General features: G+C 36.0%; 1 protein-coding gene across 1 annotated transcript in view; it reads right to left on the reverse strand.

The window, feature by feature from the left end:
* Nucleotides 1-5298: 5298 nt before the first annotated feature.
* The window catches only part of LOC135210208 (uncharacterized), a 149869-nt gene continuing 135268 nt past the window's right edge, over nt 5299-19899 (reverse strand). The window contains exons 3-8 of the mRNA XM_064243043.1: nt 18388-18665; nt 14008-14228; nt 13103-13238; nt 11964-12109; nt 7982-8222; nt 5299-7419 (exon numbers count right to left, since the gene is read on the reverse strand). Of these exons, the coding sequence (XP_064099113.1) occupies nt 7322-7419; nt 7982-8222; nt 11964-12109; nt 13103-13238; nt 14008-14228; nt 18388-18445 (900 nt within the window). The 5' untranslated portion in view covers nt 18446-18665 and the 3' untranslated portion in view covers nt 5299-7321. The remainder of the gene's footprint in view (nt 7420-7981; nt 8223-11963; nt 12110-13102; nt 13239-14007; nt 14229-18387; nt 18666-19899) is intronic.

The following is a 19899-nucleotide window of genomic DNA, read 5'->3' on the forward strand; positions in this document are numbered from 1 at the left end:
AAATCTACATAATTTCCAACGAATACCACCTTTATAACTGTCATGACGAAATATATCTGTAGCAACCTCTACTCAATGAAATATATTTCGGTGATATATTTTATCAAATATTTTTAAGATCTTTATACGCGTATCATACCACATCAAATTCCGCCACCTGATGTATTTCTAAGATTCCTGCAATGCAGTATTTAAACATAATACTCAGCGTTGATAGAAATCTCCAGGCTTACTTAGCATTTTGTTGTGGTAAACATAAGGAATAAAATTGTTTGTATTCAACTTAACTGTGTTAGCAATGTTTGTTTATAAATTCAGCATGAGTAGATATATATATATATATATATATATATATATATATATATATATATATATATATATATATATATATATATATATAGATGGTGTGTGTGTATGTGTGCGCGCGTACAACTAACATACACATATGGTTAGAAAAACGACATATCGATATTCATATCTTTAATATTTCGTATATATATATTTATAATACAGAAAGAGAGAAAGAGAGAGAAAAAACACTATAGCGCATAAGTATTACCTAAAGACAATGCAAAAAAAAGAGAGAAGAAAATAAAAACTCATGAAAAAAAAAAGGTTCAAGCTTGCTATAAAAACATAACGCTTTTAATAAAAAAAAGAAAATTAATATTATCATAAAACATACCAAGATTGCTGGTAATGATGCGATTATGGCCGGCAAGATTTGAGTTCACAGAGACGAAGTTACGCAGTTCTTTCTTCTTTTTGAAACACATGACGAAGAATGATAAGATAGTCTGCCCTGACGAACATAAACATTATAGAAAACGAGCATCTGGGAGAGATATATATACATGTAACGGAACGCTGGAGAAAAGATAAGACCATGATAGATCTCGCTTAATTATTTTGGGTTGGGGGGGTGTACCTGGCGCCCACCTGTGACCCCAGTCCCTCCCCTCCCTCCACACCCCTACCCAACAGCACCCACCTGACCAGTTCCCCGTTACTTTATGGGATAACCTGAAATATAAATAAAAAATATAACAAAATTAGGAGTTGCATTTTTCATGTCTGCCTCCAACAAGGAATCAAGAAATACGTTGGGTATTTGTTACGCTAAATAACCGATAATCCTCTAAGGTTATTTGAGTATATTTTCCTTAAAGGCAACAAAATTGGGTAATATACACAAATTGGAAGGAGTGCACATTTCATTTTTCAAATTTGTCCTAAACAAGGAATAGGTGGATATTTATTACGCTAAACAGCTGATAATCCTCTATGGTTGTTTGTGTATATTTTCCTTAAAAGCAACAAAATTGGGTAATATTTTGGAAGGAGTACATCTTTCATTTTTCATGTCTGCCCTGAACAATGAATATATCACTGGATATTTGTTACGCTTAGTAGCTGATAATCTTCTAAGGGTATCTGTGTATGTCTGTGTATATATTTCCTTAAAGGCAACAAAATTGGGTAATATACACAAATTGGAAGGAGTACATACTTCATTTTTCAACATTACCTCAAACAATGAATATAGCTTTGAATATTTGATACGCTAAATAACCGATAATCCTCTAAGGTTACTTGCGAATGTTTGTGTTCATGTTTCGAGAAAGGTAACGAGATTGTGCAATATAGAACAGATATTGGAAACAATAATGCCTACTAAAACTGGCGTCACAAATAATGACGTGAAAGTCATGAGGTTGAAGGGGCATAAAATAAACGGATAAATCACGATATAAAATCGGATGTAATTCATTATTTTATTTTTTTGAAAATTAGCATATTATAATCGTTTGAAATATGACCTCATATGACTTTTATTTTTTTTTTAGAGAGGAGGTGGGATCAGGTAGACCATATAGTGTTTAAAGACTAGAAATCATTACATTGGCTGTACTTACAGTAATAATAATAATAATAATAATAATAATAATAATAATAATAATAATAATAATAACAATAATAATAATAATTTAATTTTTTCTTGGACTTCGTTGGTCAGGACAAAGAAAAATCAAACCTGCAGTTGAGCAAAGAGTTAAGGGGGCGCATGCGCAATGTACAATTAAAGTCATTCTTAATTTCATGAATGAAATGGTCTTCGTTTTCCTTCAGTAACGAAAGATTCGTAATCTTAGGCAAAAAGGAACGGATATAGACGCTTAATTACGACAATCTCTTTCGGATGGAGAAACTATAAATATTTTGGTGAATCGAATGTAATATTCAAGTTTTTTTTTTTTTGACTGACGTGAAATCGTATGAATGGGATGATTTTCCTGACTGACGTCGTGTAAATAAGATAATTTTCTCGACTGTCATGGTACCGTTAAATTTTCCCGGCTGTCGTGACGTCGTGTAAATAAGGTAATTTTCCTGACCGACGTCGAGTAAATACGATCATTTCCCCGACCGTCGTGACGTCGTGTAGATAAGGTAAATTTCCTGACTGACGTTGAGTAAATAAGATCATTTTTCCCGACAGTTGAGACGTTATGTAAATAAAGTAATTTTCCTAACTAGCGTCGTGTAAATAAGATCATTTTCCCGACAGTCGAGACATCGTGTAAATAATTTTCCTGAATGACATCATGTAGTTAAGGCAATTTTCCCGAAAGTTTAGACGTCATGTAAATAAGATAATTTTCCTGACTGACATCGTGTAAATAAGGTAATTTTCCTGACTGACATCGTGTAAATTAAGATAATTTTCCCAATAGTTGTAATGTTGTGTAAATAAGGTAATTTTCCCAACAGTCGAGACATCGTGTAAATAAGGTAATTTCCTGATAGTCGTGACGTATAAATAAGGTAATTTTCCCGACAGTCAAGACGTCTTGTAAATAACGTAATTTTCCTGACTGGCGTCATGTACAAGTAAGGTAATTTTCCCGAAAGTCGACACGTCGTGTAACTAAGGTAATCCTCCTGACTGACGTTGTGTAAATAAGGTAATTTTCCCGACAGTCGAAACTTCGTCTAAATAAGGTAATTTTCCTGATTGATATCATGTAAATAAGGCAATTTTCCCGAAAGTTAAGGAGTCATGTAAATAAGGTAATTTTCCTGACTGACATCATGTATATAAGATCATTTTCTCGACAGCTGAGACGTCATATAAATAAGGTACTTCCTGACTGACGTCAAGTAAATAAGATAATTTTCCCGATAGTCGTGACCTTGTAAATAAGGTAATTTCCCCGACAGTCAAGACTTTGTCTAAATAAGGTAATTTTCCCGACTGACTTCATGTAAATAAGGTAATTTCCCCGAAAGTCGAGATGTCATGTAAATAAGGTAATTTTCCTAACTGACGTCGTGTATATAAGATCACTTTCCCGACAGTAGAGACGTCTTGCTAATAAGGTCACTTTCCTGACTGAAGTCGTGTAAATAAGGTAATTTTCCTTAAAGTTGGAACGTCGTGTAACTAAGGTAATCGTGACTGACGTCATGTAGATAAAGTAATTTTCCCGACATTCGTGACGTCGTGTAAATAAGGTAATTTTCACGACTGTCGTGGCGTCATCTATATAAGGTGATTATCCAGACTGTTGTGACGTCATAGAAAAAATAATTCAGAATTGCTTCTAAATTCTTTAGGAAGGGGAAAACTAAATATTTCAGTGAATCAAATTCCTATTATTTTTCATTTTCCCGACTGTCGTAACGTTGTATAAATAAGATCATTTTCCTGACTGCCGTGGCGTCATGGAAGCTGAATCAAAATTGCTCTTAAAATCATGCACTGAAATACACTGAGCAAATGACTGTCCCCAGATTTATATTGAAAATGCCGTCTACTGCTAAATCTACCACTACTTTTTATTTTATACATGACTAACCTCGTAGCTACTGCTAAATACAGTTCATGTTGTCATATATGTATAACCTTTTAGGTCGCTGAATGACCTGGAATGACCTCGAATCATTCCTTCTACTCATTCAGGAGCAAATGACCTTTCATGAGGGGGAAAAACAAAATTTAAACGACTTGGAATGACCTCATATCCTTTCTTGCATCGCTCCAGGGTCATGTGACTTTATGAGGGGAAAAAATAATTTAAAATCATGGAAACTTCAGGTCTTGAATGACCTCGAAAGACCTCATATGACACCAAATACTTCCTTTAGGTCTTGAATGACCTGAAATGACCTTGAAATCTTCTATCCTTCCAGGGTCATGTGATTACTCATGAGGGATTAAAAAAAAAACAGATTTAAAATAATGTAACATATAGGTCTCCAATGGCCTCGAATGACCAAATGACCTTTAGGTTCTGAATGACCTCGAACTCTCTTTTTCATCCTTCCAGAGTCATGTGGTTATTCAGAATAAAAAAAACTCCAGAGGTTTAAAATCATGTATCCATTAGGTCTTGAATGCCCTGGAATGACCTCAAATCCTTTTTTTTAGGTCTTGAATGACCTGGAATGACCTCATATCATTCTTCCAGGGTTATGTAGCTATTTATGAAAGAAAGAAAACTCAAAGATTTAAAATCCCGTACCCATTAGATCTTGAATGACCTCGAATGACCTCAATGCCTTTCTTTCATCCTTCCACTGTCATGTGACTACTAACTAAGAAAAACAAGCGAATGAAAAATCAAGTAATCTTTAGTCTTCAGTGCCCTAAAATGACCTCGAATATTTCCGTCTACCCATCTTTCCAGGTCATGTGACCTTCCATGACAAAAAAAAAAAAAATAAAAATAAATAAAATCAGAGATTTAAACCTGGCGAGAGGCCACAGGGGTCAGACATTCCTTTGGAAGATTTAAACTCAGGAAAAGAGGTTTGGGTTACGTAGCGTGTAAGTTAATTTTGTTCGTTATCTGATACATGTTTTCTTACTCTTTCTACGATAGAAGACACATACTCTCTCTCTCTCTCTCTCTCTCTCTCTCTCTCTCTCTCTCTCTCTCGCCTGTGCCTATTTTGTCTATTTCTTATTTATCCATTTTGCCTCTCCATCTCTCTCTCTGGTGAAAGTAAAATTTTTTTCTATCTATATCCTCAACATTTCGGTCACATAAGCATATATATATATATATCTATATATATATATATATATATATATATATATATATATATATATATATATATATATATATACTTATATTCTTATATATCCATTTACACGAACATCTCGACTATATTCGTTTATCAATAATCTAAAAGTGCACAAACAGAAAAAGTTATTTATCATCAAACAAACTTATTTGTTTCTCAGAATAATCTTACCCTCAAAGAGTTGGCGGCACTCAATTTTCCTTTGGCCTCTCTCTCTCTCTCTCTCTCTCTCTCTCTCTCTCTCTCTCTCTCTCTCTCTCTCTCTCTCTCTCTTTATAACAGCCATGTGTCATAAGGCGGTGTGACGCGAGTTCTTATTCTTCATAAAAGTCAGTTGCTCTCTCTCTCTCTCTCTCTCTCTCTTTCGCTGGCGTACATAAGTAAGATTTAGTTTTCTATTTTTTTGTATACACAATATCTCTTCTGGGTACGGAGATAAACAGTCTATATTCCAGGGCATTAAGTGACTCTCAAACCATGTCAAGATAAATATATGTTCAACAGACATATATATATGTATACCTCACATCAGCAGGAAACAAAAGCCAATAAATAAAAGAAAAAAATCATTAGCCGACTGCTCTCAAGCATAAAATTAAAAATTGATAAAAATCTCTGGCCTTATTTCTCTGCGGGTGTCTATTGTAAGTTAGTAAGTAAAGAGAGTTAATAATTAGTAATCAGTCTCATGCTAAGCTAATCTACGCAAAACCAAATATGCTGTAAGTGTTATTAACACAATTCTAATCCACAACCTGAATCCAGAATTCCAATTTAAGATCTACGATCCATTCCCTCTAAACAAATGTTAAATTAAAGAGATTTAACACAATGCTACCTTGGTTAAAATTCGGTTAGATTTACCTTACGCCAATGTTTCCACAACATTCCAGTTTCCAGATTTTTTGCTTTGACAACATTCCAGTTTCTAGACTTTTTTGTTTTCATATCATTCCCGTTCCTCGTTTATGTTTGTTGTCATAGCATTCCAGGTTCCAGGTGCTTTCTTGTTTTTTTTTTTTTTTTTTTTACATCATTCCAATTTGCAAAGTTTTTGTTTTCATGCCTTCCAGTGTCCAGATTTCTCCTGCTTTTACAATATTCCAGCTTCTAGGTTTTTCTTGTTTTAACAACATCCAGTTTTCATACTTCTTATTTTCGCAATATTCCAGTTTCCGTTTTTTCTTGTTTTCACAATATTCCAGTTTTTCGATGTTTCTTTTTTTCTTAGCATTCCAGTTTCCATGAGTTTTCCTGTTTTTCACAGCATTCCAGTTTTCCTTGTTTCTCATACCATTCCAGTGTCCACATTTTTCTTGCTTTCACAACACTTCAGTTTCCAGACTTTTTTTTCTCCTTTTCACAACATTCCAGTCCCAGATTTTTTCTTGTTTTCACAATATTCCAGTTTCCACTCTTTTCTTATTGTTACATCATTCCCGTACCCAGTCTTTTCTTGTTTTAACAACATTCCAGTTTCCAGATTTTTTCTTACGTTCATAGCATTCCTGTTCCAGATTTTTCTTGTTTTTATAGCATTAGTCTCCGAATTTTGAGTTTACTTTCACAATATTCTAGTTTCCAGATTTTTCTTGTATGATCATAGCATTCCAGTTTCCAGAATCCTTGAATACTGCTGCTAGCATCTCGTTCCTCTTTCCATCCCCGACCTTCAGGAATCAGCTAAAGGAAGACCCACCAACTGGAGAATCAGTCACTGACACTGGCGCCATTACGAATGAAACTAAAAGGATCTACTACCATTCCATTTCTGGGGGGGAGGGGGGGGAGGGGGGGGATTCGTGTCACTTGCTTTATTCCTCTTTAATAAACTCTGCTCCACATCCTTTCTGTGTGACATTTTCTTACAAATCTTAGTTCTGGAGTTCCTGGAGGCGTCAGGCTTTCGTCGACTTTAAATAAAAACAAAAGCTAATCTACTTATTGAATTAAACTTTTCTCCTTAACTTCTTCGTTTCACCTTTTCTTACGAATCTTAGTTCTGGAGTTCCTAAAGGCGTCAGGCTTTCGTCCACTGTAAATTAAAACAAAAGCTAATCTACTTGTTGAAGCAATATTTTGTTGGCAGACGATCCTAAGTCACTGGAATTGGGGGAGACACAACGGCCCCTCGCGACTGTTGTCTCTGCTCTGCACAGGAAGCAACTGATGAACAATATGTTCACTGTTTAATTAAGTTTTTAATCTTTAAATATGACTAAGAGTATCTTCAAAACGGACTGAAGAGGAGTATAGGTATGACGTATGTTATCATACTTAGTATAAACAGACAATGTACTGGTTGTCTGAAGGTGAGGAGGTTCGGACCTGCAACAGAAAGATGAAAAGAGATTCTAAATACAAGAACTTTACTTGAAAATGTCAACAGTGTCAGTAAATCATATATCTGATATTTAGTTTATGAAGCCAGGATATTCTATATGTGGAGAGAGAGAGAGAGAGAGAGAGAGAGAGAGAGAGAGAGAGGGAGGAGAGAGAGAGAGACGAGAGAGAGAGAGAGAGAGAGAGAAGAGAGAGAGAGAGAGAGAGAGAGAGAGAGAGAGAGAGAGAGAGAACTTTTGTCAGTTCTTAACTTACCATCTATACAATATTCATCTGTAAACATACATATATATATATATATATATATATATATATATATATATATTATATATATATATATATATAAAAATGAATAATCTTTTGTTACCATCAGGAAAAGTAACACCAAGGAATACAATTCTTACCATTTAAATATTTGAATGAAACTGTAAATTCAAAGTAAATATCTGCAAGAACTTTTTAAATTTTTTTAATGTAAACTACGACTGACCCCATCCTTGAATTATCCTTCGCTAGTTCCTTTTATTCCTTGAAATACAAAGCTCACCTTGGCTGAACATTTTCTCCCAGAATGAAGGGATCTGTCTAGCCTTCAGGTCCAAGACGGTACTCCTGCTGTAGTGGGTCTCGTCAGGGCCTGGGTAACTCTGGGTGGCCAGGCACTGGACCTCCAAAATCCTCCCCGGCAGGAGAAGCCGCTCGCTCACGACGAACTCCAGCCTCGATATCGTTTGAGCGAGGTAATGGCGATATCTGGGAGGGAAATTCGTGACCCAGGAGGAGTTTACCTGCGTGAGAAGTTGGATGTCTATGGTGAGGGGTGATGCCATAGAAAATGGGGGTTAGGTTACATAAACATGGGGGTTCTATAACAAAAAAAATGGGGGTGTGATAACCAAGAAAATTGGGATTCTATAAAACAGAAAATGGGAATTCTATAGCAGAAAATGTGGGTTCAATAACAGAAAATGGATGTTCTATAACAGAGAAAATGGGGGTCCGATAACATAGAAACTTGGACATAGAAAACGGGATTAGGATTCTTTACAATGAGGTGTTTTCAACACAAAGTTTATAAAATAATGAATCAATTCCTTATTATTTAAATATTTCCTTGATCTAAAATTATCTGATTAAGTCAACGAGGCTTCATTTAAAATGTCCTTAGCTGCATTTCACATGTTAAATACAAATCTTTGTTTAAAATAACAAACTAAACGCATTACATGTAACATCTGTACACTAAAATTACAATAGCATTTTAGATACTTATCTACTCATGAAAACAAACAAACAAAAAATGAACACAAATGCATATTCTGACGTCAAAATCAATGTTTCCCTTACAATTTAATAATAATAATAATAATAATAATAATAATAATAATAATAATAATAATAATAATAATAATAATAATAATAATAATAATAATAATAATAATAATAACAGAAACCAAAACAGCAACCTCCTTGGAAAAGGCGCCTGGAAAAGCAAATCATGGTGATGAGATCTGACTTGAGTAAACTGAAAGAGATGGCAGAAAAAAGGCTAAGAAGCAAGAAAACAAGGGAGGAACTCAACGAGAAATACAAAGTACAAGAGAGGGGACTAAACAACACAATAGAAGATGTAAAACAGAGGCTTAAGGCCAAAGCACATAAGATCCAACGGTACATGAACAGGAATAAGGGATACCAACAGAACAAACTATTCGGAACCAACCAGAAAAGACTATACAGCCAACTAAGAGGGGAAGACAACCACCCAGAAATTCCTGAAGCCGAACCAAGTAAGAGACTATGGGAAAACATATGGAGCAATCCGGTATCACACAACAAACATGCAACATGGCTCCAGGAAGTCAAGGAAGAAGAAACAGGGAGAATAAAACAAAGATTCACAGACATCACGACAGACACAGTCAGACACCAACTAAAGAAAATGCCAAACTGGAAAGCCCCAGGTCCCGATGAAGTCCATGGATACTGGCTCAAAAACTTCAAGGCCCTACACCCACGAATAGCAGAACAACTCCAGCATTGTATCTCAAATCACCAAGCACCCAAATGGATGACCACAGGAAGAACATCCTTAGTACAAAAAGACAAGAGTAAGGGAAATATAGCCAGTAACTACAGGCCTATCACCTGCCTACCAATAATGTGGAAGTTACTAACAGGTATCATCAGTGAAAGGCTATCAACTACCTAGAGAGACAAACACCATCCCCCACCAACAGAAAGGCTGCAGAAGGAAGTGTAGGGGCACAAAAGACCAGCTCCTGATAGACAAAATGGTAATGAAGAACAGTAGGAGAAGGAAAACCAACCTAAGCATGGCATGGATAGAATATAAGAAAGCCTTCGACATGATACCACACACATGGCTAATAGAATGCCTGAAAATATATGGGGCAGAGGAAAATACCATCAGCTTCCTCAAAAATACAATGCGCAACTGGAATACAATACTTACAAACTCTGGAATAAGACTAGCAGAGGTTAATATCAGGAGAGGGATCTTCCAGGGCGACTCACTGTCCCCACTACTCTTCGTAGTAGCCATGATTCCCATGACAAAAGTACTACAGAAGATGGATGCCGGGTACCAACTCAAGAAAAGAGGCAACAAAATCAACCATCTGATGTTCATGGACGACATCAAGCTGTATGGTAAGAGCATCAAGGAAATAGATACCCTAATCCAGACTGTAAGGATTGTATCTGGGGACATCAGGATGGAGTTTGGAATAGAAAAATGCGCCTTAGTCAACATACAAAAAGGCAAAGTAACGAGAACTGAAGGGATAAAGCTACCAGATGGGAGCAACAACATCAAACACATAGATGAGACAGGATACAAATACCTGGGAATAATGGAAGGAGGAGATATAAAACACCAAGAGATGAAGGACACGATCAGGAAAGAATATATGCAGAGACTCAAGGCGATACTCAAGTCAAAACTCAACGCCGGAAATATGATAAAAGCCATAAACACATGGGCAGTGCCAGTAATCAGATACAGCGCAGGAATAGTGGAATGGACGAAGGCAGAACTCCGCAGCATTGATCAGAAAACCAGGAAACAAATGACAATACACAAAGCACTACACCCAAGAGCAAATACGGACAGACTATACATAACACGAAAGGAAGGAGGGAGAGGACTACTAAGTATAGAGGACTGCGTCAACATCGAAAACAGAGCACTGGGGCAATATCTGAAAACCAGTGAAGACGAGTGGCTAAAGAGTGCATGGGAAGAAGGACTAATAAAAGTAGACGAAGACCCACAAATATACAAAGACAGGAGAAAGACAGAAAGAACAGAGGACTGGCACAACAAACCAATGCACGGACAATACATGAGACAGACTAAAGAACTAGCCAGCGATGACAATTGGCAATGGCTACAGAGGGGAGAGCTCAAGAAGGAAACTGAAGGAATGATAACAGCAGCACAAGATCAGGCCCTAAGAACCAGATATGTTCAAAGTACGATAGACGGAAATAACATCTCTCCCATATGTAGGAAGTGCAATACGAAAAATGAAACCATAAACCACATAGCAAGTGAATGCCCGGCACTTGCACAGAACCAGTACAAAAAGAGGCATGATTCAGTGGCAAAAGCCCTCCACTGGAGCTGTGCAAGAAACATCAGCTACCTTGCAGTAATAAGTGGTACGAGCACCAACCTGAAGGAGTGATAGAAAACGATCAGGCAAAGATCCTCTGGGACTATGGTATCAGAACGGATAGGGTGATACGTGCAAACAGACCAGACGTGACGTTGATTGACAAAGTCAAGAAGAAAGTATCACTCATTGATGTCGCAATACCATGGGACACCAGAGTTGAAGAGAAAGAGAGGGAAAAAATGGATAAGTATCAAGATCTGAAAATAGAAATAAGAAGGATATGGGATATGCCAGTGGAAATCGTACCCATAATCATAGGAGCACTAGGCACGATCCCAAGATCCCTGAAAAGGAATCTAGAAAAACTAGAGGCTGAAGTAGCTCCAGGACTCATGCAGAAGAGTGTGATCCTAGAAACGGCACACATAGTAAGAAAAGTGATGGACTCCTAAGGAGGCAGGATGCAACCCGGAACCCCACACTCTAAATACCACCCAGTCGAATTGGAGGACTGTGATAGAGCAAAAAAAAAAAAAAAAAAAAAAAAAAAAAAAATAATAATAATAATAATAATATGTTTTTATTGGCGGGGTGGGGTCTACCAAAGTCATCCTATTCGACTGGGTGTTATAATTATTATTATTATTAATATTATTATTATTATTATTATTCAAAAGATGAATCCTATTCATATTGAACAAGCCCACCAAAGGGGCAACCGACTTGATTTTCAATCTTCCAAAGAATATTGTGCTCATCTGAAAGAAGCAACAATAGGCAACATGAAATGAAATACACTGCAATAGCTAAATAAAAAAAATCGCTGCTACAGGAACTAAATAAAAAATAAGCAGAGAGACTGACTCGTTCCAAATGCTGACATACCAGTCTACTGTTGATGTACCAAGTCAGGCTAGAGGGAGGATTTGCAAGAGGAGATGAACAGTTTAGCGACAGTTTCTGTCCAACTGTGATATTGTCTCTCTGTATGTCTGATGACATCATGATCTCAGGGGGTCCTTCAGGTGTGCCTGATTAGAAAAGGAAGGAGAAGTGTTATATTAAATTATATGTAAACATACATACATACACACACACATATAAATATATATATATATATATATATATATATATATATATATATATATATATATATATATATATAATAAAAGGAACCCATAAAAACGCCAAAATATAGAGGGAAATTACTATATTTCAGAGACTGCTGTCTCTCTTCATTACCTACCTGAAGAGAGAGACAGCAGTCTCTGAAATATGGTACTTACTTTCTATACTTATGGCGATTTTATGGGCTCCTTTCATTAGATGGAATTCTGTTGTAACAGAACATTTTTACCAGTCAAATATATATATATATATACATACATATATACACATATATATATATAATTGTATATGTAAATTTTTATCACATCCCCGTAATTTATATACTTGTATTAAGCTGCGAATTTCCTTTAATATCTTATTCGCTCTACCTCGGAATCATTATATTTTTCATATATGTTGACCGAAGAGGCATTTTTTTTTAGCTGATAACAATTTCTTCCTCTCATGGATTCGAACCAGCGCCCAGAGTAGAGCGAATTGTATAATGAAGGACATTTGTAGCTTAATGTAAATATATATATATATATATATATATATATATATATATATATATATATATATATATATATATATACGTATACATATATAGTATCATATATATATATATATATTATATATATAGATCATATACATATATATATATATATATATATATATAGATATATATATATATATATATATATACTATGCTAAAAGTACATAAGCAAAGGAGAGAGAGAGAGAGAGAGAGAGAGAGAGAGAGAAATCAGATGATGGTGGGGGTAGAGATTAAGTTGTTCCCATATCTAAAAAAAAAAAAAAAAAAAAAAAAAAAAAAAAAAAAAAAAAAAAAAACAAACAAACTCGAAACTCGAATCATTTCCATTTTGACAGAATCTAATCACTTCCCTACTTACGGACCACAGTCATATTAGCCTCCTGGTACTCAGTCCTGAAGTTATTGTCAGCTAAAACCTCGCACTTGAACACCCCACCTGTGTCCAGCCCCACTCGGTCCAACACGACAATCTCGACGCCACTTGGACCGTATTTCTGGAAGAGAAATTGACAAAAATTGACAATGACGACTCTACAATCATCTGACATTCTCGTCAGTTCAGAATCTTTTGACTACTGAAGGAATTTACACTTGGTTCTTTAACACAATTCAAAACTTTCAGTTTACTGTTCTCATTAAGAGTAAATGTGATGTTTCTGTAATGTTTTCTCATTTCACATTAAGGGGTTAGTGTGCCTCCAGTGCACCTTACGCTGCACACTGCAAGCATCACTTAATGAGGTTCTTTGCAGCGTCTCTTCAGCCCCAGCTGCATGCCCTGTCATTCCTTTACAGTATCTCGGTTTATATTCTCTTCTTCCATCTTGCTTTCCTCAACCCCCTCCTAACAATTGTTTGGTCATAGTGCAAGATTTATTCCTGCTACACATTTAAAGCCATTTTACTCTTAATTTCCCTTGCAGAGCTGAAAGATGGGAGGTCCTACCACCTCGGTCTAAATTTTATATCTCATTCCAGTCTATATTTGACCGAGAAATTTACAGGTAAAGATTACGTAAATGGTAATCAACAGTTCACGTACATACAGCCTAGGCTTCAGATAACTCCAAGACACTCCCACCTAGTTATTGTAGGGAGAAAACAGTTATTATCTCATATTATTGAGACTAGAGGTTTACATTCTGACATTTCACCAAGACACTTTCAGCTAGTTATCGTACAAACAACATTCTTTTTATCTTACAGACAACTCCAGGACGCTCCCAACACCGCATCATGCAAAGAAAACACTTATTGTCTTACATTATTGAGACTAGCTGTGGCTTCCATATCGACGTGGACGCCAGTCACACGAAAATGCCTCCTGTCAGGTGGCAAATATTGGTAAAACTGGTCGTCTCCCCTCCACCACTTCAAGGAATACAGTTTGTCCCCGTCTTCCCTGTACCAGCATTCCAGGGTGGCGTTTCCACCCAGCTGGACCATTTCTGGAACGACCACTCTGTCCACGTGGATGCCATAGCCTGTGGAAGAATCCAGGATTAGGAATTTTTGTTCCAGGATTAAGAAGTTTTGTTCCAGGATTAAGAATTTTTGTTCCAGGACTAAGAATTTTTTTCCAGGACTATGAATCTTTTTCAGGATATAGAATATTCTGCCAGGATTAAGAATGTTTTGCAAGGATTAAGAATTTTTATTCCAGGACATTGAATTTTTCCAGGATTAAGAATGTTTGTTTCAGGATGAAGAAGATTTTCCAGGATTAAGATTTTTTCCAAGGATTAGGCATTTCTGTTAAAGGATTAATAATTTTCGTTCCGGGACAGACTTTTTTTTACCAAGTTTAAAATTTGTTGTCCAAGAATTCAACATTTTGTTCTAGGATTGAGTATATTTTATCAAGGATTAAGAATTTTTTCCAGAATTAAATTTTTTCTAGGATTCAGGACATTTTCCCAGGAATAATATTTTGTTAAAATTTAAAGTTTTTGTTCCAGATTAAGATTTTGTCAAGGCTTAAGAATTTTTTCCAAGGATAATAATTGTTCAAGGACTAAGAATTTTTTCCAAGATACAGAAATTTATTTTGGCCTGGATTAAGAATAGAACTTTTTCCAAGATTAAAATTTTTTTCAAGGACTCAGAATTTTTCCCCAGGAATAAGAATACTGTTCAAGAAGGGTAAACAATGAAAGTTAACAAAATATATATATTCATAAAAGCTTGATCACCATTAAGATAAATCCACTAGTCTGTTACCTCCTTTCCTTAGAGGGACTGAACTTGTTTGAGATAATTTGTCAATCACGGGCCCTTCTTGACAAATACATTACTTTTAACACGTCTAGTGTATCTTTATACCTGGAGTTGATAAACAGAATTAATGATTGTAAATTTATGGAATCTAAATTTCTCTTAATCTTGAAACCAATTAGTGTAAAATTGAAATTAAGAACGAATGAAATGATATATAATCATATATAAAGAGGGAGACTTAATATGTGAAATCACTTTTATCTATAAACTGAAAGAATGATGATGACGACATCTAATAAAACTAAAGAAACGATAATGAAGATACCTAAAACTAAAAGAATGTTAATGACGATACCTGAAACTCAAAGAACGATAATGGAGATATCTAAAACTAAATGAGCGGTAATATAGGGTACCTAAATCTAAAAGAACGATAGATGCATAATACTAAAGGAATGATAATGAAGGTACCTAAAACTAAAAGAACGATAATGTAGGATACCTAAAACTAAAAGAACGATAATGAAATTACCTAAAACTAAAAGAACGATAGCGAAGGTAAACAATAACAGAAAATCAGTTCATAAAAATCAGAATCAAGACAATTTAAATCAACCGCTCAGCCAAGCACAGAAAACAAGACAAACTACATCCAAACAACGAAGGTATTCAGTCAAAGCGAAATGCAAAGAGGCTCTGAAGACGCAGATAAGAAGATTAGACTTAACAAATTCGCCATTTGTCGTACCAGCTCTCTGATACAAGCAAAACAAAAGTAAAGAAATGTAAAATAACCGCCCGAATCAACTCCGGCGCCGTTGAGAGAAATTCCGCAGGAAAACGACGAGAGATGACCAGGTCTCTCTCTCCAAAGCCTTGGCTGTATCATTTCATCAAGTGGTTATATTATACACCCGCCTCCCCAAGTCTCTCATTCCCGATACGTTTCCCCAGGAGGAAGCAATCACGGAGCCAAAATGGACTCCGCGGGGAGGCCGACGCGTCGAGCGTAGAGACCCGCCAGGGCGCTGCCTTTGATCTTTCTCTGTTTGATTCGTATAATGTATGTGAGTATGTGAACGGGCCCGGCCTGGCGGCGTCGGGATAGCGCGCAAGCGCGCTTGCGTCTTATTTCATAGCGTTAGCTTCTAATCAGCGTATTTCGATTTCCTCTTTGTGCGTGTGTGTGTATGACTTGGAATAACTGAGTTGTGCTTATTTAAAAATGAGATTGAAGAACGTATCAAGTTGACTTTCTTAAATACCAACAGTTATTCTAATAATCTATACTCTGTTTTTTTCCATCTGTCCATCCGCCTGTGGTGTTTTTGTATGGTAACACTGCGTCCCGGGCTTTAGATAGTTACATTTAGCTTACATTCAACGATTATAATAATATCCTATTTCGAATATTAACGGTGTAATTCGCATACAGTAAATTATGAAAACACTTTTCAGTTGCAAATGTACACCCAGATATCCTTTTATTTACCTAAATAAAAGGATATCTAAACCCCGGGACGCAGTGTTACCATACAAAAACACCACAGGCAGATGGACAGATGAAAAAAAACAGAGTATAATTACATCTTTACGAATTTCTTATAATTCGTTAAACCAATTTTCCTTCTCTAATAACTGATCTCTTCATGTATTTTCTTTTATGTTCTGTTACTTCTTTCAAAAGAACACCATATTCTTTGGAGGCTTGAATTTCAAGTCAGTGGCCCCTGTAGTGGTGGGCTTGTTCCACATGAATAGGGTTCATTTTCTGAATGGTAATAATTATGTGAAGTCCCCCAAAAATGTTTCGAGAAAATTGTGTCAAAATGTCAACAAGACTTAGCAAAACTCAAAAGGATTCTGAGACACAATGTATCAAAATTCCAATCAATTTGAGCAAACCCTGGAAGGATTTTCAGGACGAATTGTGTTAACATCTGAGGAGGAAAACTCGAAAGTATTTTGAGAAACAATTATGACATAATCTGGGCAAGTCATTGCTTTTGAAAACCACTAACACCCTTTAAAAAAAAAAAAAAAAAAAAAAAAAAAAAAAAAAAAAAACTCGCCCAGACCGAACCTATCCTGTCTGAATACCCACAAAACAATCCAGTGAAAGCCTTTTAAAACACACACAAACACAAATCCTTCAGCACCCACCAGTGGATGAATGACCTTACCTCAAAAAAGGATTTAAATAAACTCGCATTAATATATATTATTAAGTCGTTCCTTCATTAAGGGTGAATTAGAAGACACTCTAAAGGAATGAAGCTATTAAAAAGAGAGATGGGAATCCGTCTTGTAATTGGCGATACTTGAGCGTGAATGGAGAGAGAGAGAGAGAGAGCAAATCAGGTATGTCGTTAAATGAGAAAGGTGTGCAAGTTTTTAATGAGAGAGAAGAAGAAGAAGAAGAAGAAGAAGAAGAAGAAGAAGAAGAGAGAGAGAGAGAGAGAGAGAGAGAGAGAGAGAGAGAGAGAGAGAGAGAGATCAAATCACGTACATCTTTTAATGAAAGATGTGATCAGTTTAATGAAAAATAAGGGAAGAAGAAGAAGAGAAGAAGAAGAAGAAGAAGAGAGAGAGAGAGAGAGAGAGAGAGAGAGAGAGAGAGAGAGAGAGCAAATAAGAAGAATAAGAAGAAGAAGAAAGAAGAGAGAGAGAGAGAGAGAGCGAGAGAGAGAGAGAGAGAGAGAGCATAGAGAGCAAATAAGAAGAATAAAAGAAGAAGAAGAAGAGAGAGAGAGAGAGAGAGAGAGAGAGAGAGAGAGAGAGAGAATGGGGGTGCAAGATTCGTCGTGTGCTGAATAGGCGAGCAAATCGTTAACTGGCCATTTTTAGAGAAAGCTCTCATGTCAGAGATCTCATAGAACGACTTCGCTCCTTGGCTCTGAAGATCTCTGGGGTATTCACACAAAATATGAAAATAAATAAATAAAACTGGAAGATAAGTATTTGGTAAAAGTGCGTTCAATTTTGCCGTGAATGTTGTGTACTCATCTCCATGGAGGTGTATATACGTACATACATTATATTATATATATATATATACATAATGGGCCGGAGCTGGAGCTCAAAGAAGATATATTCCGAAGGAAGTAGTAGGGAAAGGCATCCTCATCTTTCAACAGTTTATTAATGCCGACGTTTCGCGACGAATTCCAGGTCGCATTTTCAAGGCTAAAAATATATATAAGTTTACGAACATTAATAATTGATCTAATTTAATATATTCATGTATGTTTATATATGTAAAACCTTAAATCACAAGAATTAAACCGTTTTACATGAATAGGGCAAATCATCACAAACGAAAAGAATGAGTATAATCTTTAAAATACTACCATTTTGAAACCAAACCATAAATTTCATCATTAACACGTACAAATGAATACCCATAAACACTTGAACATCCTATACCTGCTTGCAGAAGAAGGATGAGGAGGCACAGGAAGGAACAACTTGGCCCAATCATCATTTTTCTAAAACGATTCTGGGCGGCTTCAAAATCATCGAGATGAACAGCTGAAGGGGTCAGGTTGAACGAGTTCCCGTTTTCTATGATGAATCACTGCTTTTAACTTCCACCACTCAGGATTATAGGGCATAGTCTTGAGTTGTAGTATATTTCTTTGGTGGAAATAACTGGCGATTTTGAACTGACAGAATTCTAGGGCCTATTTTGGGCACATCTTCACCTGTTCAAGAAAGAGAGAAATAATAGTTTAAGATGTAAGAAGCATATACTGAATAACCAAGTCAGTGGCTTGAGGATAAGCCAAGTTATTTTGTTTCGACCTAAAGGAATGAATAAAAATTACGAAAAGTTTAATAATTAGGCTCTGTCTAGATTATATATGACAAGAAATTATAATCACAACTGACAGATCAGCACAATATTGCTTAAATGGTTGGAAAAAAATATGATTTCGTCTTTAGGTTACAAATTAGTCAGTGGAAATATACATTAAGCTTCTCATTAGATTAAACATACAATTCTAAAAAACTATTGCTAAATGGGTAGGAAAGTGATAAAAAAAAACAATATTACTGCGTCTTCAAGTTATAAATCAGTTTGTGTAAGTACACACAAAGTTTCTGAAGTCATATCCAACTTTCTTTTCTTCACGAAATTAAAAACTTGCAGACCATATTTAACTTTCTTTTCAATACGAAATCAAAACGCTACAATTATCGGAGGGCTGAATACGAAACATTATCTTACCATGCTTTAAAATCCAAGAATAAAAAATCAATATAAAACTAAGAAAACATCGTATAATCTTAGCAAATTTTAAAATCTGAGACTAAGAAACGAGTACAAAAGTAAGACAAAATCGTATTATCTTGTAAAGTGTTAAACTTTGAGACTAAGATACGAATACACAACTACCAAAATCGCAATTATAACTGACGAATAAAAAAATCATTACAAAATTCAGGAGCCACCGTTCAGTTCACTTGTCAGTTTCCCACAGCGATAATGAACGTTCACGCCAAAAGATGGCGCTGGCAGTCAATTAAAAGAGGCGAATTCGAGGCTAATAATTAGCGAGTCGATCTCGTGCGCGGAAATGCGCACGCATTCCCTTCGAGGACAATGCTAATAGCAAACAAGAAGGTGATTTACATGACACCAATAAAAACAAAGAGGGGGGGGGGGGGGGGGGGGGGGGGGGGGAGGGGGGGGGGGGGGGGGGGGGGGGGGGGGGGGGGGGGGGGGGGGGGGGGGTGTTAATGGATGCAAAAGGTTGAATTGGTATATACTGGAAATGGGAATATATTCAGGTTAATATCTTCGTTTTGAGGTAAGTGAGGAGAGATGAACGTAGTTTTATTGTTCTTAATTTGTACAATTTAGGTGTGATATATAGTTGTGTATGCATATATTTACGTATATACGTAAGCACACACACACATATATATATGTAC

Source organism: Macrobrachium nipponense, chromosome 39 (assembly GCF_015104395.2).
Source record: "Macrobrachium nipponense isolate FS-2020 chromosome 39, ASM1510439v2, whole genome shotgun sequence".
Taxonomy (NCBI): domain Eukaryota; kingdom Metazoa; phylum Arthropoda; class Malacostraca; order Decapoda; family Palaemonidae; genus Macrobrachium; species Macrobrachium nipponense.